Below are 24329 nucleotides of genomic sequence, written 5' to 3'. Positions count from 1 at the left end.
AACCACTTTCCAACTAGAATGAAGAAGCTACTGAATGTACTGCTTATATGCCTCATATCATGGATGCATATCACCAATAGCCAGCAACTACCGGGGCTGATCGCTCTGCCATCACCTGTCAAATCCATACAACACGCAGTCGACATTTTCAGCAAGGATAGAGTAAAACGTACAGTAAAACGAAGATCAACTGATTCGAGACATGCTTCTGATGACGTCGTCGTGAGTCGCAACCACGACACTACTTCTTCTCGTAGCCTAGTAAAACGAGACTCAACTGCTTCGTTTGATTCAGAAGATGACGTCCTGTACGCCGAAGAAGCTCGCGCAGCACGGTCTAAACGACTTGCTGCCGTAATGCTAAAGGTCCAGATCGTAGTTGGCTTGGTTGCATCTGTAGCCCTGATTGGATTCGGGATTGCGACAATCCTGACTTCTGGACTATTGCCACCTCTAGTTGGTCTTGGGTTTGTAACTGTTGGAGCCCTGTTTCTCCTCGCTGTATTACTCAAGAGCTCATGGTTTATGCCACTGTATCATCGATGGGATTATTGGAGGAGAGGAGGGGCTGGTCCTATCGTGCCGTATGAAAACGGTCATAGAATGCGTCACCAGATTCATGTGATGATGCACCCTGGAGATGATATTGTAAGAGTTGTGTTTGCTCTTTTGGACGAATACGACAGTCTGAAGGCTAAGAGTGTCGTTTACTCAAAATGCCTATACTCTTAGGATGATGCTCGACATCCGGAGCCTCTAAATGTAGACCCTCCGAGAGTGAGAAATGCAGTGTTGCTTTTAAATCAATCAATTGTAACATCCCCACTTCCAAAATTGTTTGGGCGTGATTTACCTAGACTGTTGAGCTATCTGTAGTGCCTCTCTTTGCCCCGTCTATACCAGCTGGCACTAAGAGAGATTGGCTAGATGCATTCGCAAGCTTTGTAAGTCAATGTCACATTCTCTCAATCCTCGAACGATTTTTGTTTCTGACCTCTAATGTTGAACCCTCATTTTTATCCAAACTTTTCTCTAGCGCGAAATAGATCTGGAGTATGTAGCAAGAAAGAATCTGGATGAAACGGAATCAGCCAATGAGCCATTTATCGAACTCTTCAACTACTGTGAATGGAATCTGAATGCATATTCCAGGGAGCTGGAGGTAAATATAAACGTGCTATTCGAGTGGATTTGGGTTCCGACCCAATAAACTCACTCGTTGATGTTTTGACTAGCATCGTATGGCTCCAACTTTGGCGGTAAAATGGCTTTTGCTAAGAAAAGCATCTTAGTGGAAGATTTCAAACGGCTCGTCTAAACCAACAATAATCCAAGCATAGGCACATGGTATGCACCGCGTACCTACTATCAGGGCTGATTCTGAAGGTGCTGGTAGTAGTACTCGTGGTGGTAGCTCGTTCATTGCAATCGAAAGGTGGCTTGCTACGGGAATGAAGACAAGGAGACGTTTGAATCCAGTACGAATTCTGTGATACCTTTGTTTCTTGCGTTTGTGTTCAAGATCAACCCATCCACATCTTGTTAGATTATCATTCCGGATGCATCCTCAAGAGTCTCGTTGCGTATAGACCCAGTCCAGCTGTCAAAGAAGCAAATTGAGTGGCCTATACGTTTGAGGGATATCAGTCTTTCGATACCGGCAAGTCTTGCGTCCACCTTTCTAACTCACCCCCAAGTCTGCTGAAAACTGGTTTCTGATAGTCTTGCTCTTCTCATTAGACTCATGATTCTGAAATCAATCCGGTTGGTTCAAAATAACGTTTCCAATAGGTCGATCTCTCCTAACTCCTGACTTTCTTTCTGTCTCCAACAGGAAGGAAGCACCGATAGCACAGCACGTACCAGTGGAATGGACCCTCACAGTCCTACTGGAAGCGACGCATCTAGCGCTGATAGGACAAGTTCAGTGAGTGCTTTACTTTTGGTCATAAATGGTTGTGCTTAACTCAAGGTGTCTATACTGATGAAATGATACTCCATCTTTGCAGCCAGCTCCAAAAGTAGAGCCTCCCAACGTGAGAAATCCATTGCTGCTTTGAAGTCAACAACGATCACATCTAACGACTTTGAATTTTGGCGGGTTTTCCTAGTCTGTTCAGCTGCCTCCGAAACCTGTCTATATCCCGTCCATCCCAGCTGGCACGAGAAGAAATTGGATTGATGCTTTCGCAAGCTCTGTAAGTCAAACTCGCATCCTCTCAATTCTCGAGCGATTTTGGTGTGATCTTGATGTTTGAAACCTCCCGTGTTTTTCCCAACTGTTCCCTAGCACGAGAAGAATTTCGATCTTGTAGTCAAAGAGCATCTGGATGTATTAGAATCAAACAATGAACCACTTATGGAACTCGCCAAGTATCGCGAAATGCATCCGGATGCGTATACCAAAGAGCTCGAGGTAGATATGAAACCCGGCTATTCGTGTGGATTTAGATTCGGACTCACTCATTATATTTTTTCGGCCAGGGTCGTCTATCTCGAATTGTGGCGGTAAATGCCTATTGCCAACCATGTTCCAAGATTTCAAACGGGTTGTCAGACTAAAAATAATTCAAATATAGGGGCATGGCTTTCGCCTCGTATCTCCTCGGAAGGATGATTCTAGAGGTGGCAGTAGTAGTACTAGTAGTGATGGTAGCTCAGGCATGACACTTGAAAGATGGCTTGCTATGGGACTGAAGAAAAGGAACCGTCCGAATCCAGTACGAGTTCTATGATACCTCGCTTTCTGCGTCTGTGTCCAAGATTAAATCCTGTTAGGTTGTCTTCTCGGATGAATCCTCAATATGGTCGTCGAGTATGGACATGAGCAACTGGTCACGGTATGAAATTGAGCGACAGAACCGTTTGGGAGATACCAGTTCGACATCGGCAAGTCTTGCGTCCACGCTTTTAACTCACAGTTAAGTCTGCTGAAAAGTGGTTTCTGACACTTTTGGACTTCTCATTAGGCTCATGACTATCACATCCGTCAGGTTGGTTCAAAGCAAACATGTTGGCAGTAGTTTGATCTCTCCTAACTCTCTGTTTGTTGTTTCAGCAACGTGAAGGAAGCACCGATAGCACGGCACGTATCCATGGAATGGAACCACACAGCCCTACTAGAAGCGATGCATCTAGTCCTAATAGGTCCATGACAAGTGGGTTTGAAAGGATACATCCAAATTCAGTAAGTGCTTTACGTTTAGTCAGGACTGGTTGCGTTAGTATTGCTGAATGACACAATTTCTATTTAGTTGATGCCTCAAATCGCTCCTAGACGATGATAAAGCTTTTTGTAGAATCCTTTGTTCCTGGTAGAATAATCTGTCACATTGTCCTGAAGCTTTAGACTTTGCACTATCTTTACTTTGTTGGCAAGAAATCCATGTATATTATTGAACATAATGTACATTTTGCTTGTGCACAAAAAAGGGAGTGTGCTGGTGTTCGACGATGTGGTGGAGATCAAGTTGGCGCAGAGCGGCCAGGAGATGGCACACTCGAATGTATAGGCAGTACGATGAATAGGTATCTTCTCGTAGTAATTCAACACTTAGTACGCAGATGAGAGAATCTCAGCGACGAGACTCATGCAAACTACAACGTTATTCAGAGGCATTCATCATTTTCGGGGGCCTATGCTATAATATATTGGGGGCAAACAGTGCGAAACAAGGAACGAATTATACAAAAAGCAAACAGCAACTGGCTAAAGAAAAGCAACAACCTATAATACAACACCAACATTACTTATACAACACACACAACCACCATACCACCACTCCATCATCAATGATACCTCTTCTTATTCTTCTTCTGCCTAATCTTAAAGTCTGAGGTAGGTGTCTTTGGTCTCATAGCTACAGGTGGCGCTCTCCCATACGCTCTAGCCTCACAAGCAGCCTGTGCTCTAGTTATATAGGCAGCACCCTCACCAGCTGCAATCCACGTTGACGGACCACCATTCTCAGAGCCCCAAAAAAAGTTACTGCTGCTGCTAGACGGAAGAGTACTGGATTCGTTCGGAGACGGAGATCGAGAGGTTGACGGTGACGGTCGAGAGTTCTTTGACTTTGTGTGGTTGTTGTGATGGTTGCCTCTTGATGACGATGACTTTTTCTGACTATTATTACTATTAGTACTACTATTGTTGCTGTTTGTATTGTTGTTGTTGGTGTTGTTATTTTCGGTCGCACTGTTACTAATATCCCTAGTATCCCTATTCCTGTTATCTGCATCACTTGCATTCGCACCACTAGCCCCACCCAATCCTACAACAGAGGGCCCCTTTCGTGAATCAATCAAATCTCTAACATGTTCCATTCTCCAAACCCCATCCCAACTATAATATACCCGCTTAATCCCATAACGATGCATCCATAAAGCACAAGAAAGACACGGCCTCGAATTTTGGAAGTTTGCCCTGACGACGTACATGTCAGCGCCCTTAAGACACTTGAACCCGCCATGGGCGTTTACGAAAGGGCTCGTGGAGTTCTTTAAGACACGGCGTTGAGGAGAGACGCGGCGCCGCCGAGGTCTGAGAGCCAATAGCTCGGACGAGAGCAGCCATCTATAATGAGAGTAAGTAGATTGTTGGTATAAGCTTGATTGGTATGTGTGGCACGAGTTTTGGATGAATCAGAGACAACTGTTCTGGTGACTGAACATGAAGCACCAAATGTTGCATCACGAGGGATGCAAGAGCAAGCCTCCCATTTCCTCACTGAATGCATGAGTAGTAAGAATACAATTGCCCTTTTCGACCCCTTCCAACATGACAATCGCACCAACTGTCAAAAAACCGTTTTTACACAGAAAACCCCATTCAGGTGTGTCTCTCGACCACCATCGAGAGGTACACATACATCCAACGTTCAAATAGCAATAGGAGACAATAAAATAAGAGACAATTACCTCAGCATGGGTGGAAGCGTACGTCTGCCTTCCCAGTCGCGTTCTAGATTGATTGAAGCCAGAAGCAACGACTCTGCCTCCTCGAACGATGACGGCGCCGTGCTGATGGCACATGGGGGAGTTCTGCGACTGCTTGTGCGCCTCCTGTAAATAGACCTGCTGCTTGCACATTCTTGATACGTTGATGATGATATGTTGGTGGATTATAGACTAGTTTTGTGGAAGCTGTTTTTCTTTCCTGTAGGGATTGTGAAGTGGATTACTGGCTGGCTATTTTTTGGGATGGTTGCTGAGCAAGGTGCTGTTCCTGTTTGCTTTATGAGCTGTTCAGTTTCTGATGTTTGTTGTTTGTGTGTGAAAGAAAAATGCACAGGCCTCACTCATTTGCACAGCTGCTGCATGCATCCCGACTTTGACCAATTTTTCTAGTTGGACCGTCAAGACAGGACATCCAGCACGTGTTGAATATGGCGGAAGTCACTCAGCTCGCTACTCCAAATACGGCTCACTCTGTGAAGCACATGTTCCCACCACTCACAATAAATACGCATGTTGCCGAAAACGACGATGGGAGATCCATTGCTCGTCAATCTATCGCTCCCGTCGCATTACCACCATCAGAACTGCAACAATTATTTATCGCTGTGTGCGACCAAGTCTATTCAATACTCAAGAAAAACAAGGATGCGACCAAATTGATCAAATCGTTAAACGACGTCAAGGTAACCTAAATACCCCTAAGATCAAGGCCGTTTTCGGGAATTCTAACTCTATATACACTATACACTCTCAGGATGCATATTTGGCCAATGTCGCTTCACTTTCTCATCACCTGGAGACGAGTTCAAATGTTGCTGCTTCTCGACCGACATCACCAACTAAAACAATTCGACCAATATCACCAACCAAATCAGTCAGATCAACTATGCACTCAATCCATTACCATCCCACGAACCCAGACGAAGTGGAATCAAACTCGTTGCTAGCACACTGGGTGAATGAATTCCGCAGTGCTGTAGTCAACTTGCAAGAACGGTGCCAGAAGGTTAAAGCTGCCAGTCTCATGACATCGTCAGCCAAAAGGAAAAAGCTTGAGAAGGGGATTATTGAAGTTACTGATTGTTGGAATAACCTGGTATGTGAGCTCTGAGAAGGATTTAACAGACACGCTTCTAAACGAAACTCATCCAGATGATGAACTTGAGTATCGCAATTTCTCGAAGTGGGACATCGTTTGCTGCTAATGCAACTGAGCAAGTAGCTAAACTTGCTCTAGCTTCTGGAAATCCGGATTGGGAAGGTTGGAGAACAGGTGCTGAGATTTATCATCCAAGGCACATTTGCTCACCAGTTTTAATAGATCTAGATTTGGAAGATGCCGATATTCTAGTTTTGCAAGGAGACAAGTACATGCTAGGCTTTGGAGTTCGTAAAGATCCAGAAACTGCGTACCGTCGATACGAGGTAGGCAAAAAAATACGCAGATTCTCCCCATGAAAGTCCGGACGATGACATCTATACTCGTAGGCTGCCTCCAGAGCTGGACACCCACAAGCCCTGAACATGTTGGGCTTGATGAACGAACTTGGAATCGGACGAGCACGCAAAGACATAGCAGCAGCAGCCTCCTTTTACGAACAAGCTGCTGGTGAAGGTGATGCTACAGCTCTGACGGCACTTGGAAGACTTTACGAAGGTGGGGTAGGAATACCTCAGGATATGGCCAAGGCTCGGGAATGCTATCAGCGTGCTGCTGAGAAGGGAGAACCTGAGGGAATGTGCAGTTTGGGTATGATCCAGCCATACACTCTGGTTTGTAGCCAGCTGATACTGACAAACTTTGTGTATAGGAATGGCGCTAGAACGTGGTCTAGGTGACCTACATCCAAACCCATCAGCTGCACTTCGATGGTACACGCTAGCAGCAGACCAATTCAACCATCCTCGAGCTGCGACTGCTGCTGGATGTATACTGTACAAGGGGCATCCTGAGATTCAACCAAATGCAGTTGAAGCAGTGAAATATTTCAGACAAGCAGCTGAACGAGGAAATGAGCACGCCATGAACTCGTTGGGAGTTGCTTATGAAGATGGATGTGGTGTTTCAAAGGATTTAGGACTTGCGAAGGACTGGTATCTCAAGGCTTCTGAGAAAGGAAGTGCTGATGCGTTGTCAAATTTGGGGAATATATACCTGACGGAGGTAATGAGACTTTTGAGTTGTTTACTCCAGCATTCTGTGCTTTGTTCTCATTCCGTTTTTGTTCTCTCCGAAAAATAGAAATACTACCAACAAGCCTTCAAAGTCTTCCAACTCGCCTGGTCCATGGGCAGCGTCGAAGCAGCATACGGACTCGGCACCATGTACCAGAACGGCTGCAAAGAAGGCGCCACATCCGACATAATTTTCTTACGGCGTGACATTGCAATGGCCGTCCGATTCTTTACCGAAGCAGCATCACGACACCACCTGCACTCATGTCTCGCACTCGCAAAAATCTACCTCAAGCCCACGATGTCGAATCCAACCAAAGCATATACCCTGATTCGACAAGCTGCGACCGAGATTCCTGAAGCCATGTACTTGCTGGGACATTTGTACGAGACGGGAACTGGATGTGGGAATGTTATGATTGATCAGGCCGTTGTGTGGTATAAGAGAGCCATTGAAGCTAATGAACGCAACGGGTGTGCAATGTTGAGACTGGGTATGCTTCTGGAGCGCGGAACGGGAGTTTCGATGAATATGTCGTATGCTGCTGAGCTTTATGAAGAGGCTGCCAGGAAGGGGAATGTGGATGCCAAGGAACGGTTGGAGGCTCTTAAACGTGTTGGACTGGCTTGATTTATGAAGAACGAATGGAATCTCTTAGACTTGTTGGCTCCGCTTAATGAACTTTGTAGTTATCACAACTATTCTTGCATTTAAATATCATTAATTCTCATTCAATCAATCGCTTGCGACTACACTTCCAATGTTTGAGTGCTTGAGTTTATTTGAGATCAGTAAGAGTGTTACTTACAGGCCGTCTTACAAACACAAAGCCATAATAAGAGCTAGTCCTATCAAATATGCGTTCCTATTGCTTCTTGCTGGTGCAGTAGACCACAGAGATCTCTTGTCTAGTGTTGTTGGTGTAGGAGGAAGTTTTGGTCCTTTGTGTATTCTAGTATCGGCCATTGGCAGGAATTCACCACGTTCTTGAAGCTTTTGTTGTAGAGATGGAGTCTGTATTGGTTGTTGTTGAATCTGTTCGTCCGGCTTGACTGGATCCTCGACTAGACTTGATTCCTCGACCTGTTTTATTGGATCGTTATTAGGTTGGTTTTCTTGCACCTCTGGTGGTGGTGGAACGTCTGCCTCCATGGAATCGACCAACGATGCGACCTCTGAATACACTTGATAGTGAATCTCTCCAACCGCAGACGACGATCTAGTGATACGAACCATATCTGGCAATATAATACGGTTGAATTGGGTGGCGACGGCCAATATGGTGACAAAGAGTGCCAAGAGCAAGACAAACCAACGTTCTGGTAAGAAGGACCTTCGGGTTTCACGTGTATCCCGTTTGGCAGGTACTACAGGCCGTTGAGATGGTAGCTCTTGAGGTTCTTGAATGACGGCTTGTGGTTCTACCATTGGTTTATCGTCCTGTTCCTCGTCGTCGTCGAGACCGGGGGAATTTGAATGCATCTCGCGATACCGAGCTTCGTGGTTATAAGTCAATCGGTTGATGGAGCCCAAGCTAGAGTGTCTGAGATCAACAGAGTCTTCACTGGCATGCCTTCGACGTCTTGCGGAGAGATCCAAATCAGACACTCGAAGCGCTCCTCTTCCCATCATTGGAATCATGGCAATTCTCGATCTATAACGCGTGAATTAATTCAATAATCAGGTTAGCTAGACTAATTCACACTCTTTTCTAAAAATTGCATCTCCTTTCGATTCTTCTGCTTTCAAAAAAAACTCGGCACAAGCATTCAGTAATATATAGATACATACCTTATATAGTATAGGAGATAGCCTTGTTGGCACAGTATCTACGCTGACGGTAAGTGCCTCTTAATCGATGAGATATAGTGTGGCTGTCCCTAATTGACTCTGATGGGATATTGTGTTTTTCTGAATGTGCAAGCTAACAGTTATTGAAACATAGGCTGGACATTAGAGAAAGCTTGCCAGATAAATCAATCCTATTTTGGAGACTGCAAATCTGCTTCAATCCATCAATGGCTACCTCATGGACACCTCGCTCTGAGGGACTTCAGCAATTGATGCAAATATTGCAAGGATGTCAGGCACCAGACGCCAACACTAGGAAACAGAGCACTGAAGTAGGTTACCAACACTGCTTACTTGTATTCTGCATACATTACTGTTGCCAAATATCTGGTCCTTCATGTTACTCCCATCTATATACCGCAAAACTTAACGACCATCTCCATTAGGCACTAACTTCATTCGAACGAGTACCTGACTTCAACAATTATCTGGCTTACATCCTAACTCACGTCACAACTCCAGATATGAACACTACAAACATACGAGCTACTGCTGGACTGGCCCTCAAAAACAATATTAGGATGAACTATGAAGCCATACCAGCTGCCACTCTCGAATATGTCAAATTCTGTGTCCTGAATGCCATAGCTGATGGAATTCCAGCAATCAGATCAACTGCAGGTACCATCATCACTACTCTCGTCGCCAGAGGCGGTATACAGGCATGGCCAGAAGTCCTACCCAAACTGATGGAATGTCTCAATCACCCAGTCGAAACAATCGTCGAAGGTGCTTTCGGAGCCTTGCAAAAGATTTGTGAGGACTCAGCACGCATCTTGAGCTCGGATCCATCTCGACCACTCGACTTTATGATTCCTAAATTCATATCGTATATTGATCACGCCAGTATCAAAGTCCGTGTATTCGCAATCACTTGTATCAACCAATTCATCCTACTCAGATCCAACGCGCTGATGATTAATATGGATGCCTTCATCCAGAAACTATATAGCCAAGTAAACACAAACGATCCCGATATTCGAAAGAGTATATGTCAAGCAATCACATACATATTAGAAGTCAAACCCGAAGGACTGATGCCTGAACTGGACAATGTAGTCCAATTTATGCTGTATTGTACACAGTCTGAAGACGAATCAGTAGCATTAGAAGCTTGTGAATTCTGGTTGGCATTTGCTGAACAAGACGGCCTTGTAGATTTCCTGGAACCACTACTACCACGTATAGTCCCTGTATTATTAAAAGGAATGGTATATAGTGAAGAAGACATCATCACATTGGGAGGTGCTACTGATGATGACGCTGCAGTCCCAGATGCTGATCACGAAATCAGGCCACGACATCACCGAGCAAAAACTCGTGCCGCTGAAGGTACTGCTGGATCTGGAGCCGCCGTCCCATCTCAACCAAAGGCAGCTAATGGTGCCAATGGCGAAGAAGACGATGATGAAGATGACGAGGACGACGACGACGAAGATGATGACGAGGCGTATGGTGAATGGAATTTACGTAAATGTTCCGCTGCTGCTTTGGATGTTTTGGCTACTGTTTTTGCAGACAAGTTGTTGATTACTCTGCTGCCTCTCTTGAAAGGAGAGTTGTTTAGTGATCAATGGCAACATCGAGAATGTGGGATCCTGGCTTTGGGCGCTGTTGCTGAAGGTAGGTTTATTCATAGTAATGACAGTCATGTCACGGTGATTCAAAGGACAGTAGTGTTCAGTTACTTCAGACATAATACATTCATGTTTTTGCCAGCTGACATGCCTCATTTTTCGTTTTCAAGGATGTCTGAATGAAATGGAACGACATTTACCGACCTTGGTGCCGTATCTCATCTCTTTGCTGAATGATCCCAAAGTGAGTGTTAAGCTGGAAAGGTTCGAAATCTGTCATGACGTTCTAATCTGTCATGACGTTCTAATGCTGAACTTTTTAGCCGCTGGTGAGAGCCATTACTTGCTGGACGCTTGGAAGGTATTCAAGGTGGACGGTCCATCCACCACCAGATATCAATCAAGCAGATCATCAAAGAGTCTATTTGCATCCACTCGTTGAAGGGGTACGTGTTTATCAAATCAACCAGCTTTTTTTGCGTTCCATCACTTTATACGACACTAATGAAAACACATTCATAGCTCTTGGCAAAAGTCTTGGACAAGAACAAAAGAGTGCAAGAAGCTGGATGCTCTGCTTTTGCTACATTAGAAGAAGAAGCAACCTACGAACTAGTCCCCTTCCTCGACACCATTTTACGAACTCTAGCATACGCCTTCCAAACATATCAACACAAGAATCTATTAATATTATATGACGCTGTGGGTACTTTGGCTGACTCCGTTGGTCATCATCTCAATCAACCTGCTTTTATCGAAATACTGATGCCACCTCTGATCGCATTTTGGCAACGGCTTGGTGATGATGATCGGGATCTCTTCCCGTTATTGGAATGCTTGTCTTCTGTTGCTACTGCTCTAGGACCTGGATTCGCACCGTTTACTGGACCAGTCTTTCAGAGATGTTTGACTTTAATTGAAGGGACACTGCGACAGGATGCTGTAAGTATCGTTGGAAGGTTAGAGGTTCCTTTTTTCGCATTGTCAGAAAGCAATATAACCTTACTGTCATTCCTTTTCCAAACTTTAGCTGTATCGAGCGAACCCAGCATCCATTGAAGCACCCGACAAAGACTTTATGATAGTCGCCTTGGATTTGTTGTCTGGGATGACTCAAGGTCTTGGTGCTGCTATCGAACCTTTTGTAGCAAATAGCTCTCCGTCGTTGGTCCAATTACTCGCACATTGCATGAATGTATGTACCCTTGATGGGTTATTTGGACAGCACAGTGTTGCTTTGACAACGTCTTTGTACCTTTGGGGGTGTTTTTTTCTCCTACCATGTTTCTGACACTTTTGGTTGATCAACAGGATCCTGCTTCTGAAGTGAAACAATCGGCATTCGCTCTATTAGGAGATCTATCCATATCGGCCTTTTCACATATTAGACCACACCTCAACCAATTCCTGCCCATGGTCATAAATCACATAGATCCCAACGCCGACCCATCTTGGATATCAGTATGTAATAATGCGACTTGGGCAACTGGTGAAATCTCGCTACAATATGGAGACCAAATGCAACAATGGATTCAACCACTACTCGACCGTCTCATCCCCATCTTATTGAATGATCATACTAGCCGAACATTGTTAGAAAACGCAGCAATCACAATAGGAAGACTTGGGTTTGTAGCACCTGCTCAAGTAGCGCCCTTCTTGCCTCAATTCTTACCGACATGGTGTACAGTATCACGTAGTATAAAGGACAATCAGGAAAAGGAATCAGCATTCAGAGGATTGTGTCGTATGGCCGAAGCCAATCCACAAGGCGTATCACAGCACTTTGTATACTTTTGTGATGCCTTGTGTTTGTGGGAAAGGTTGCCACCAGATTTGAATGAGGTATTTAGAAACATATTAACCATGTTCAAAAATATGGCTGGTAATGAACAATGGGCTGCATTGTCGGGTAATTTCCCAATGCATGTGAGGAAGAGGCTTACAGATAGGTATGGCCTATAGTAGTTATACAGTCACCTGAGGTCGAAAAGGAAGAAGGGATATACAGCAAACACATTATAAAAGCATTTGTATTGTACTTTTGTATTTGCAGGTCTTTCTTTTTTACAAATAACGAATTTGCTACGAGCCAAAATAAAGTATAAGACATTTGAACCAGGTTAGAATAATGCGATAAATGTTTCTCGTACAAATGGGTTAAAAAATCATTGTGTATCGTGTGAGGTTGTAATTAAATTCACCCTCTACATCTTAAATGATAGACCAGTCGGAAACACAGCCGTCATAAAGCGTCCAAGCTTCAATCAGCAGATGAGCGAAAAAAATGCTGCAGTGTTGAGATCAATGTAATATATGCAAATGGGAACAATAAAACACTTTCACTGTACAAATAACTATATTTAAAACCATGCTGCCCATCCTAATGACACATGAAAAATGTCAGTTTTCATTCAAACTTACCTCACGCGCAAAGCATGTCAACTTACCTATATACATCTCAGACAAATTTTTCTGGTCTGTGGCGGCGGTAATCAAATCATGGACGTGACCTTCAATAGACAAGTTAGATTCTTTGACTTCTCCCAACAATTTGTTTCGGATTGTTTCCAATGCCTTGATTGCTTCTGGGTTGTCTTCACTGCGATCAATCCCACCCTACGAAGTGGACAAGTAAAACATGCTGAGAATGGACAGGAAAAAAGCCGGATACAACGACCATCTCTGTACAACTAACCTTGCTCTTCCTGACACTCCACTCGACAAAGGGATCATGCAGAACAGCTTCAAGTACACAACGAAGGGACTCATTGCTGTCCCTCATAATTCGTAGTGCAATCTCACATCGTTTGCGGAAGGCACCATCAACTCCAGTCACACCAAATGCATCCACCATATTGTGCGTCAAACGGAAGGGCACCTTTTCTGGTTTCTCAAATGTCTGACCCTAAAATAGAATTGATTGAGTAAAGAATGTATAGGCAACGCCAAAAAAATGAACATGAAGAAGTAATCATACCTTGTCAAACAAGCAATTGAAATCAACATGAACAACTTCCCCAGTCTGTTCATCCAGCAAGATGTTTTCACCATGACGATCTCCCAATCCTACAATCACGCCCACCATAGACATGACTGCACATGATGACGCATATGCTGATCGAGCAGCCAGCCAAGCAGTAGGTTCAGGGAAACTTTCCACAAACCATTCATGCAGTACGGGGGGATACATGGTTACTACTTGATCTCGGAATCCTTCCATTGCATGAGGTTGTTTCCTGTCAAGGACTAGCCCAATTTCCTTGTACTAAAAATCAAAACAAAAAATATTGATATAAAGAGTAAAATGAGGATTACCACAGACATACATACCAGATTGTAAGAAATGTTCTTGGACTTGTATAGGCGTTGCAAGATATGTCGTATAGTCGTAGTTCCTTCCACCCATTCAATCAATCCACATTCTTCATTCAGTGGCATGACCGCATATGTTCGAATTCGTAAATTACGTTTCCTGGCTTCTGGATCCTTCTTCAAGAGCTTGTTGATGACTGAATTGAATTCACACAATCGTGCATCTTTTCGTAAATCATCTTTGGGTTTACAGAGAAACATGTATCGTCGTCCATCAGAACCCAACATCGTGATTTTACGAGGTTTTTGAAGGGATGTCATGATATCGATTTCGTCCAGGAAGCCTTATGGGAGAAACGATTAGAAACTCTGGGAAAAACGAGGACGATACAGGATTGTCAAATCGACACGACACTCACCATCGATATGAGGTAGGTTATCAGGAAACGGTTTATGTGAACTCAAAGTCTTGGCACTGGCTGGTAAAGTCACAGTCATTGCAGACTGCAAAGGAATAATCATTTGACTGGGTACCATTTTCAACAAATTGCGGAAATCATTATTGAATGACAAGGTCGTTTGGCGTTGACCAACAGGACGTTGCGAAATCTCTAAGAGTCCTTCAGTCATTCGTTGAGCATCTTGAATCAATGAATTGTATAGGGTTTTGGTTGCTGTGTTTCGGATACTTGGATCACTCTAAAGCAAAATTGTTAGTCCAGACAAGAAAACAAGCATTGAACGTTGTTGAGTATTAGCTTCACCTTCACGTGATTCAACACCTCCATCACTCGATCACTTCGCAGCTTGGTTAACGATTTGGCCACCATCATCAAATGCCACAATGCTTGTCGAGGATATGCCATCAAAACAGCGGCCAAGATACGTTGCAAGACTATCAACACTTGCTTATTGCGATGGCCAATACGAGAAACTAATTGTGAGAATGCTGTATAGAACTGAGGAAAATGTTAGGGCGATGTGGCCAACAACAAAATCATCATGGAGGCCGCTCCATACCTGATAAGCTGGTAGCTGCTGTGACAAATTCTTGACGCTATGATTGATGATAGCGAAACTTTTGTACCTCCCATCAGCTTCAGGGCTAGAAAGAGACACATACAGTCAAACACCAGGTCAAAAAAAATCATCTGCAAAGCTACCACGATTTTCACAACAAAACTCACACACTGGCATCCGTAATGAAAGTTCCAATATCTAGCCAAACAGTCAATAACTTGGGCATCGTCTGGTAGATATACTTGACACCATAAGTCAATGCCGATCCATAATTCTTGACAATGTGGTGTGTATACGAGATCATGTTGCTAGTCAGGGGATTCGAAGAATTCTTTTTTCGCTCATCATCTTTCTCCTTCTCAAACGTCGTACTAAAGTATCGACCCAAGTAGAAATAGCCCTTCTCCCAACTGTGATGGAAAAAGGTGAGAAAAAGGTGAGATTGATGTTATTTAAACGTTTTTCCGCAGCTTTGGCACACCACTCACTTTGGTTGCTTCTCGGTGACCCTTTTAAACCTCCCGCGAATATCTTGAACAGTACTACTAGTGGTCTCCGCCATCCATCTAGTCAACAAGAGTTGTGTCTTGGCCTTGATGAACTTTTCATTCGTTTGGTCAATAACAACATCACGAGCAGCGACAGCAGCAGGGGCACCTGGTGCTGTAGAAGCAGGGGGAGCACTTGGTTCAGGACCGTCCTTAGCTAAGACTTCTGATAATTCTTGCATGGCACGGTACACATGCCCCTCGGCATGCAACCACTTGGCTCGTTCGATATGTACTACGGGAGTTCCTAATCGTGCAGCATGGAGTAGAGCCGCGTATGCCGCGGAATAAATATTGGCTTTACGAGCTTGAGCAGCGCTTGCCAGCCAGAGTCGTCCTGCATCTGCAGCAGTGTTTTGAAACATGCTATTCAAACAGAAAGCAAAAAAATGAGATTATTCGGCTGCTTGTGAATTTAAAACACAACTTGCCCCATATCATAAATCAAGATCCTTCTCAAATTTAAAATAGGCTCTCGAACTCGTAACGTCGTCACAGTACCAGTCAACCTAGAATCCCATTCACTCATCAACTGCTTAACGACCTGACCTCCAGCTGTACCACGAGACGCAGCCAAGACAGCAGACTCGATTTCATACAACATGTGTAACTTGGTCGTTGTATCATATGCTCGTCTAAATGATTCCATGCTGGCAGCTACCAAAGGAGCAACCAAGGATTCACGAGTTTGTCTTAACTGATTTGTGAAACTCTCGATTTCACCCATACGAGCCATCATTAATAGGGATCCAACTGATACTTCAAACGTTGGTTGATGGTCTTTTTCTAATAGACGTTCCAAGACAGTCCAGGATCCTAATCGCCATGCTGCTTCTATACCAGATGATACAAGAGCAGGTGCCCAAGCAAGATTACGGGTCATGGCTCCTTCGATATGCGTAAGGGATGTTTCTACAAAGTGTTGGTTTTGCTTTAGCAATGACTCAACCACACACAACGCAAAAAAAATATCGTGATTACCTAGATGTCCCAAATTCTTGAGACAGTTAATCAATCCCAAATTGCTCTCCAGCGTCTCCCCGCTCTCTTGTATGATCATCTCATAACAAGTCTGTGCAGTTGTCCATCGTCCAGCAGTCTCATGTTCCAACAATTGTTGTTGCACGGTAGGCTCTCCCATCCGAGCCACCAGGCCTTCCATAGCATCAGGCTCATCAACAAGCGCATAAGCTCGTTGTAGATCTGAATATAATGGTCGTAATGCTGCATCAGCTTCAACTTGTCGTATGGCGGTTACGGGCATTGTTGGTGGGAGTATACGATCTCGTTCTGCACGTAAATGACGTTCAGCATGCATGAGGGCACGAGCGTGTGCTGAGGCTCGTCGAGATGCTTCGGCCATCAAGAGTTGTGGGATTCTGTTAAGGAAATTGGCGACTTGTTCTGTTGATGAGTCGGTATCTGGTAGTTCATCTGGTGATACAAAGCGACCAGCACGTCTAGCTTGTAACTGTTTCTCTGTGTTGGCTTTTACACGTCGGATTCGTAAAGACCGAGTCAAATGGTCGATGAGGGAGAAGATGGTCTATGCAAAATAAAACACAATTGTCAGACAATATGATCGCGCAGTCTTCAATGCATAAAACATCACCTGTGTACTAATCTGACGCTTCTCAGCCTCCTTTTGACTTTCAGCTCCATCGCTCCCCTGATCTTCCAACACAGATGTAAACTCTTGATATACTTCATCAAGTCCAGCCAAGCCACCAAATACAATACGATTCAACACCAAGTGCGGCAACACGGCAGTTATGAAACTTCCATCATCAGATAATCGAATTACAACGGTTAGCACTTTAAAAAGTTTGCCAGCTTCACTTCCAAGAACTCGTTGAGCCAAATCAAGTGCCCATTCTCTGGCCCATTCACGGTATCCTGGTGCAGACCTGTAAATTGGTCGTTCAGGTGCTGGAAAAGTATAATTTTTCGAGAGGGTATATTTGGTATCAAGTAATGGTCGAAGCGTATTTTGCACTTGAGGTGAGAAATGATTCCACTTCTCTCGTAATTCGGCTTCTTGGGTATTTGGTGCTGGTGGTGGCAATATGGCTATACCACCAGACTGTCTAAATTTAGCTGTAGCTCGAACCTGTTGTTCGGCAGCTTCAACTAGCGGTTTATCAAACCCTACATATCTTAATACTTCTTGCAATGCAAAAGAATACTGCCCCTGTTCTTTGGCACCAGCTCCAGCTCTCATAGCAGGCACAAGTCGCGATTGGATGAGCGAGAATGCTAATTTACAACATGATGCTCGATCTCCTAAATCTTCAACTTCGGCTTCCCAAGCTGGTATAGGTGGTGGTGGTACTTCTAATCTGGCAGGATCAAAAGCTCCAAAAGCACCTATACATTCACCACAAAGTACTCCAACATCACTCTTGGATGTTGAAGCATGTTGTGCTAGAGCGTCAAGCATGGCACGAACTACTGTTGCTAGTATTGGATCAGGCACTTCAGCTACGATCATGGTCTGGATTTCACATTGAGAGCGAGTCAAGACCTGATACAAGTCTCGCAAGCCATGGACTACTACAGCCGGACTTTCATGTCTTATGGCTGGAATCAATGCTTGAAGACGTTGAGGTAGTGTAAGTGACTCACGTTTTGCATTTACTGTTTCTGCAATCCTTCGTAATGCAGGATGAGCAGGTAAAGCTGGAAGTGCGGCTAGGTATGGCTCAGCTGCTGTCGACGAAGCCAATTTAGCAAATGCTTTAGCAGCTACATTCATCTCTTCGGGTGTATATAGAGTGGTATCTCGAAACAGAGCGACCGCAGCTTGTGATAAGATAGGGCCAGCATCTAATGGTTTGACTGTCTTTAAAAACATTTCCCATGCGTACAACGCAGCTTTTCGAAGCTCTGCTGTCTCAAGTGCACTTTGAAGAGTAGCAAAGATCTAAGTTGGATGGAGATTTGATGAGTCTTTATAGCAAAAAAGTGCTGACAAGGTAGACGGATCATACCTGAGGAATGACATCCAATATCCCATCCTGACCAACCATGACCACCAGTTCACCCAGTGACCTCACAGCATTTATACGGTGAGCCAGAGTTTGTACTTGTTGAGCATCATTACCAATACACATATTAATATGTGCCACAATAGCCAAGAAATGACGCTTCAAGAATCCAGGTAGTGGTTTACCAGCACCCTTGGCATGAGTTGATGTCGATGCTGATGATGATTCACCCACACGACCATGTAGCAATGTCAATGCTTTAATTGCCTAGACGCAAAATAGATCAATTGAGATTATTGAAAAAAAGGCCTAACCAATCACAATACGACACGAACTCGTTCTTTCTTATGCTCAACAGGATCCCCACACTCCACAACCAACTCAGCAACCAAAGCCAACAGACAGCTCCGCATAAGCGACTCTAGAGTAATCTGTACATCTCCAAGACCCGCTCTCAGCATATCCAGAAACCAATCCAATGATCTCTGAACAACTGATGACTCTGAGTGATTTAAAAACATGTGTGCCAGAATATGATGTGTTTCATTGACACACATTATGAATACTTCCTTGTCGAGGATTTTGGCAATGTGGGTCATGGTATCAACGTCGTTGGCCAGAACTAGTTGTGGGAGTAGTTGAGGAATCATTTTTTGGAAAAAGTCCTTTTCAGATGATGCAAAGACTAGACATGCTTCGTATCCAATTCTTGGCTGGGCTTTTATTAGTTGTGCTATTCGTAGAGCCAGTTTCGGGAGATGTGGAAACATGAGTGACCATGGGCTTTGTTTTCGACGGGTCGCCAAAGCTCTGACCTTTTGAAGATTTTGTGAAACCGTATTAGAATAAAAGGGAGCGCAAAAAAGCTTGAAAGGATCGTTTCTACCTGTTCTGCAGCCACAGCCCGCACAACAGCATCCTCAAATGTGAGGAGGTCAGCCAATAGCTTCAAAGTTGGAGAAAGCAGAACCTCTTCATCACATTCCAAGCCACTCAATCCAGCCAACAAGATCGATATTGTATCAATGACCAGTGAGCCCTTGACCGACACAAGTTTTCTGATATCATTGAGCAGTAACGAGACGTTATTCATCAACATGGCACGAGATTCAACTGTACCCAGTCGTATAAGACGAATAAGGATACGAGTCACAACAATACTATAGCGGGAGAGTGAATGGGTGTAAACATAGTCTTCACTCATACAACAGTTTTTTGCGCGCTTCCATTTCCACAGCACTGAGACTCACCCAGCAGACAAACGCAAAGTCCTAATACCACTTCCAAGCAACTTAGTAAGAGCAGTCCAACGATTCAAATCCAAATCTTGTAGTTTACAATGCGCAACAATTCGCTCGAGACTTTGCACATAAGCAATACGTATCGGCAAATTGAATGCATTGGAAAGATATGGAAGAAAGCCATCAAGAAGACTGAAATCCATGAGGCCCTCTGCTAGGGTAGAGATACTGGCACATACTTTACAATCAACTGGGCTTCCAAATTCTCGTTTAGAGTATGGAGCACATATGATGTCTGCGATACTTTTTGCAGCAGCTTGGATTACTATTTCGTCGTCATGTTGCTTCGGTATACTAAATGAAAACCATCAATGAGGACAACACCACGAAAGAAAGCGAATATCGTTCAAGACACATATCTCATTGACTTACGACAACTCGCTCCACCAATACAACGGCAATCCAGATACTATATGAGCGCACTTCCAAACTGCTATCGCAAGCTGCGACAAGTCTCCCTTGGTATAACGACTGGCCTCGACCAACAAATCCTTGAGATACGACGGTGTATTTGAGAATGCCGCCAATCCCGACAAACATTTAACTTGTAAATCAATCTCTACATCGACTGCACCACCCGCCGTTATAATAGATTGTGCCACTGTCGACATTGCAAATTCTGCAGACATGGCTTCAGATGGTGATGCCATGAATGGAGTAGTGAGGGCGATTATAATAGGTAGTGATGCATTCCTAGACGAGAGAAGAGGTGCAGATAGTGCCAGTACGTGTAGAATGTTTGGTGGGAAGGTTGGCCGTCCATTGAATCCTTTGAAATTCAAGTAACGTTCTGCTAATGCTGATAGATGTGTTGCTAGTTTTTCAACATCTTCAAGCAGTACACTATGTGCCAGGCTGGGCAATATCACAGATAAGACGTTGATGGTAGCTTCATTTGACTTGAGAAATTAATTTGGTTTGTCAGAGGAGAGACGACAGCCGAGGGCAAAAACATGCAGAGCTATATTTGCCAATACCTCCAATGTGGTTTCCTTAACGTTTTCAATGATAACTTCAACACAAGCTCTGACAGCTATATGCATTGAATCATCATCAGCAGGTGGTGAAGGAAGATCATGCGAAATAATCATATTTTTGTTTCTACAGAGAATTGTAGCATCAGCGAAAAACAAAACACCCAGCAGGGCTGGCAAAGATCCTCGACGGAAATTCTTTACCCATCAGTGGGCGCAATCCTCTTGTGTCGTTTAGTACCAGACATGAGAAGTGTATCACTCTTCCTCTTTCTTCCAGATTGAGCCTAGATGCAATGATGGTGAGCTGAGCGAAAAAGACCTCACAACGCATTCAATTAATACCAGAACCTTCGGGACAGGAGCAAATATCTTGCTCATCAAGGATTTGACACTATCTTTCAAATGAGAATGAGCCGCAGCCACTTGCAATAAGTATCCCATCATGATCTCGGAGGGAATCGACTTGGTCGAGGTCAGCACTGTCGAATATAAGTCTAACACAGCGATCTGTTGCGAGAAATGGAACAGACTTAGCTCTCTTTGTTAAAGCTGTGACCTCGACAATTATGCGATACTATGTGCATATACCTGCAAATTACGATCCAACAACACCACGTGTTCAGGCAGCAACAACTGGCATACGACTTTACTAGCGACAGATACAATATCCATATTGACACCAGACCAAGATGAAGACATTAGTTTGGGTAAGATGGCTGCAAAATGATCATCCACGACTGTTACATTCGGCGTTGGAGTCATTGGGGTTGGTCGATTACTATCAGAATTCAGCTTTCGATGATTGACGACGGCAATCAAGGCTCCAAAGACGCGATTTGAGAATTGGATGGTAATGTGCATGGGTATAGCTAGAGGTATTTCTAGACATGTTTGTAGTAGCCATAATAGATCCTGTATTGGAAGGTAGCATAAAAAGTTGGTATTGCTCTAAAATTAACACCATCAAGGTACACGTCACGCACTGTATGCTGTTCAATCAATTCTGCAGAAGCAGAAGCCAGATCACTACTAATCATCAACCAGAGCTTCATTGTTGTATCAGACAATGTATTTGACATGGTCTTGTAGGCTGCTCCAACGATATGAATGATATTTGAACGAAACATGAGTGCTTGGTCTGTAGTCTCGATGTTGATTTCATATGGATCTGGTCCTGCAGCGGCAGCTGCATATGAAGAAACATCCAGGAATCGTCGTCGTGTAAACCCATTGTCTTTCGTAGAAGCAGTATCTACTATTGGACGATTTATAGGTGTTTTACCTTTAACATCAATCTTGCTGCCTTCAGCAACTGTCGCAGCAGTTGGTTGAGGTTGGAGCAACCAAGTCTGTAAATCCAATAGGATATCAATGAGATGTATGACGATTTCTCTAAATAAGAGAATTCCCCCGTCTTGACGACGATCAGCAATCATGTCCAGGATTGCGACGAATCGTTCCACCATTGGTGAGTGTATTGTAGTGTACTCTGGAGTAGCGAGCATTGCGGTGAATCTGGATAGTAGCCATACATCGAATTTTGTTTGGGAATTAGGTGGGGTTGTAAAGTATTGAGGTACACAAGAAAGAGCAGCTTGGAGGACTTTTAATGTGGAAGATACTTGGACTAGATTCTCTCTAGAGATAGATCCTACGACAAGATGAATAGATTTGCGTTAAAATAAGCGATATATTACGTAATAAATGAGATTGCTTCAAATCAACAGGCAACATCAGAATACAATCAACATTCCACATACCAAGAGGCTGCTGGAGTAGGAAAGTGATTTTGTCACGAAAAGGAGCACCATCAGCATCCGGAGCCGGATTTGTGACGATCTGAGCCAATTCCTCCCAAACATCTGCCATCACAGCACGTTTCACTACAAGGACAGCAATGTTTCTTAGTAGCTGATCAAGCGAAGACCATATTTGAACAAAAGCTAGCGAAAGAATGAAATCAGCTCGCAGTCATAATTTTACGTCTTGACGCGTAATACTAAGCGATATGACACTTCGTGTTTGGAACTGTTGGACGAGCCGTGATGGATTTACAACTAGAACACGGGCAGATCAGGCTTCGGAGACAGCTGTATACAGTTCATGCGTGTATACTAATCAGTCCAACACACGTTCTTCACGCCTTCACCTCTCCGTTGTCTTCATCTCTAGCTTCAGTATAAGCTTCACTGTCTCTCGCACTTTCCATATACATTTGGAGACAATGGAGCATATGCCTGGAGGCTGGATACCGCATGATCGAAGAGACCAACAAACTAGGAGTCCTCCCTTGTCTAATCCGATAAATCCCACTCCTGCTGCAACTTCAAGACCCTCAACCGAATCCTTAAACTTGCCACCACGGACATCTTCCACTTCATATTCATTTGACTCCAGTGCTCTACGGCAGAGGAGGGTACAGCGTGAAACTATCAATAGGCCGTCAACCTCCTGGTTATGGGGCAACTCTTCCACATCAACATCAGGTGTTTCGCCAAAGAAACCCACTGCAAGCACTAGCAGCAGCAGTAGCAGTAGTGGCAGTAGTAGAGCTCCTGCTGAAGATGACGAACCCCCATTTTGTTGCAATATCTGTTTAGACACTGCGTCCGACGCTGTTGTCACTATGTAAGCTTGTGTTTGGAGGTGCCTCCTTCATGTCAACGACAAGCATGATCTAACTTGTAACTCTGTACACTAGGTGCGGACACTTATATTGTTGGCAATGCATTCATAAATGGTTTACAAGTGGAAATCCTGCGGCTGCAACATGTGAGCATTCACTTCAGACTTTGTGCCTCTTTGGATACCAAATACTTATAACACGCTTTGCCTTTTTGCAGGCCCCGTATGCAAGTCTATTGCTTCAAAGGAAAAGTGCATACCAATATATGCCCATGGACGAGAATCTAAAGATCCTCGCACAGGTGATGTGCCTGATCGACCTAGTGGTGTAAGGGAAGAAGCTCCACAACGCAGGAGAAATGGTGATAGCATATTTGGAAACGCTAGAGTCTCGTTCGGCCCCTTCCCTGGGATGTTTGGATTTCAATTCGTGAGTGTCAACGTACTCAGTTTTTGGGTAGTGAGACGTTTAGATCTGATTGTTATTCTTCATACATCTAGGATATGGGAGGACCACCTATGGGACAACAGCAGCAACAAACTCCAGCGGAACAACAACAGTTTATGGCAAAGATCTTCTTTGTCGCTCTTTTTGTTTTGATATGGGCTTGGATGTTGCCTTGAAGCCTCGTGGAGATCATAAATAACATCAACACACTAGCTCACCCACACTCTCTATTTAAAATCACGATCGCTTTGCTACTTGGCCCTCATAAAAACGTGGACAAATTTGTTTGTCACTCTGATTGTATGTCGATATATACACTACGACAAAATAATAAATAATAATGGTATCACCTTCTCCCTGTGCTTTCTCGAAACTGAAATACCATGTTCTCCGTAGTTTCAACCACAGTTTGCCAGGTAGCTGATTTTTAGATCGCTTTTCTGTTCATACAGCTTGTTCAAAGTGTAGATCTAATTCGTTAATAGCATTCCACATAGTAACCATAGATTCAAATGGATTCAAAGTCGTCGCCTTGACCACGTTATGTT

General features: G+C 43.9%; 4 protein-coding genes across 4 annotated transcripts; 3 read left to right on the top strand and 1 right to left on the bottom strand.

Annotated features, from left to right (window-relative positions):
- Positions 1-5384: 5384 nt before the first annotated feature.
- On the top strand, positions 5385-7762 carry SmJEL517_g03298 (uncharacterized protein; the record flags this gene model as incomplete). The annotated part of the gene is made up of 7 exons (XM_031169226.1): positions 5385-5639; positions 5711-6052; positions 6109-6217; positions 6278-6381; positions 6445-6706; positions 6768-7120; positions 7199-7762. 7 exons carry the CDS (start codon positions 5385-5387, stop codon positions 7760-7762), a joined length of 1989 nt encoding a protein of 662 aa, XP_031024792.1.
- Positions 7763-9150: 1388 nt separating this feature from the next.
- On the top strand, positions 9151-12525 carry SmJEL517_g03297 (uncharacterized protein; the record flags this gene model as incomplete). Its single annotated transcript, XM_031169225.1, has 7 exons — positions 9151-9255; positions 9370-10606; positions 10731-10804; positions 10884-11006; positions 11083-11502; positions 11591-11755; positions 11872-12525. The coding sequence occupies 7 exons, from the start codon at positions 9151-9153 to the stop codon at positions 12523-12525; spliced, it is 2778 nt and encodes a 925-aa protein (XP_031024783.1).
- Positions 12526-12923: 398 nt separating this feature from the next.
- SmJEL517_g03296 (uncharacterized protein) lies at positions 12924-22577 on the bottom strand (the record flags this gene model as incomplete). The annotated part of the gene is made up of 24 exons (XM_031169224.1): positions 12924-12943; positions 13011-13179; positions 13259-13468; positions 13541-13828; positions 13894-14219; positions 14295-14574; positions 14640-14834; positions 14896-14980; positions 15063-15305; positions 15384-15809; positions 15866-16355; positions 16425-16989; positions 17056-18366; positions 18434-18697; positions 18766-19245; positions 19317-19590; positions 19681-20025; positions 20104-20630; positions 20709-20832; positions 20910-20992; positions 21051-21215; positions 21297-21620; positions 21692-22359; positions 22469-22577. 24 exons carry the CDS (start codon positions 22575-22577, stop codon positions 12924-12926), a joined length of 7971 nt encoding a protein of 2656 aa, XP_031024784.1.
- A 355-nt stretch (positions 22578-22932) lies between these two features.
- Positions 22933-23957, top strand: SmJEL517_g03295 (uncharacterized protein; the record flags this gene model as incomplete). Its single annotated transcript, XM_031169223.1, has 4 exons — positions 22933-23336; positions 23410-23480; positions 23552-23763; positions 23835-23957. 4 exons carry the CDS (start codon positions 22933-22935, stop codon positions 23955-23957), a joined length of 810 nt encoding a protein of 269 aa, XP_031024785.1.
- Positions 23958-24329: the final 372 nt, after the last annotated feature.

The sequence above is a fragment of the Synchytrium microbalum genome (assembly GCF_006535985.1).
Source record: "Synchytrium microbalum strain JEL517 chromosome Unknown SmJEL517_scf0017, whole genome shotgun sequence".
Lineage (NCBI taxonomy): Eukaryota > Fungi > Chytridiomycota > Chytridiomycetes > Synchytriales > Synchytriaceae > Synchytrium > Synchytrium microbalum.
This window is presented reverse-complemented; position numbering and strand designations above follow the sequence as displayed.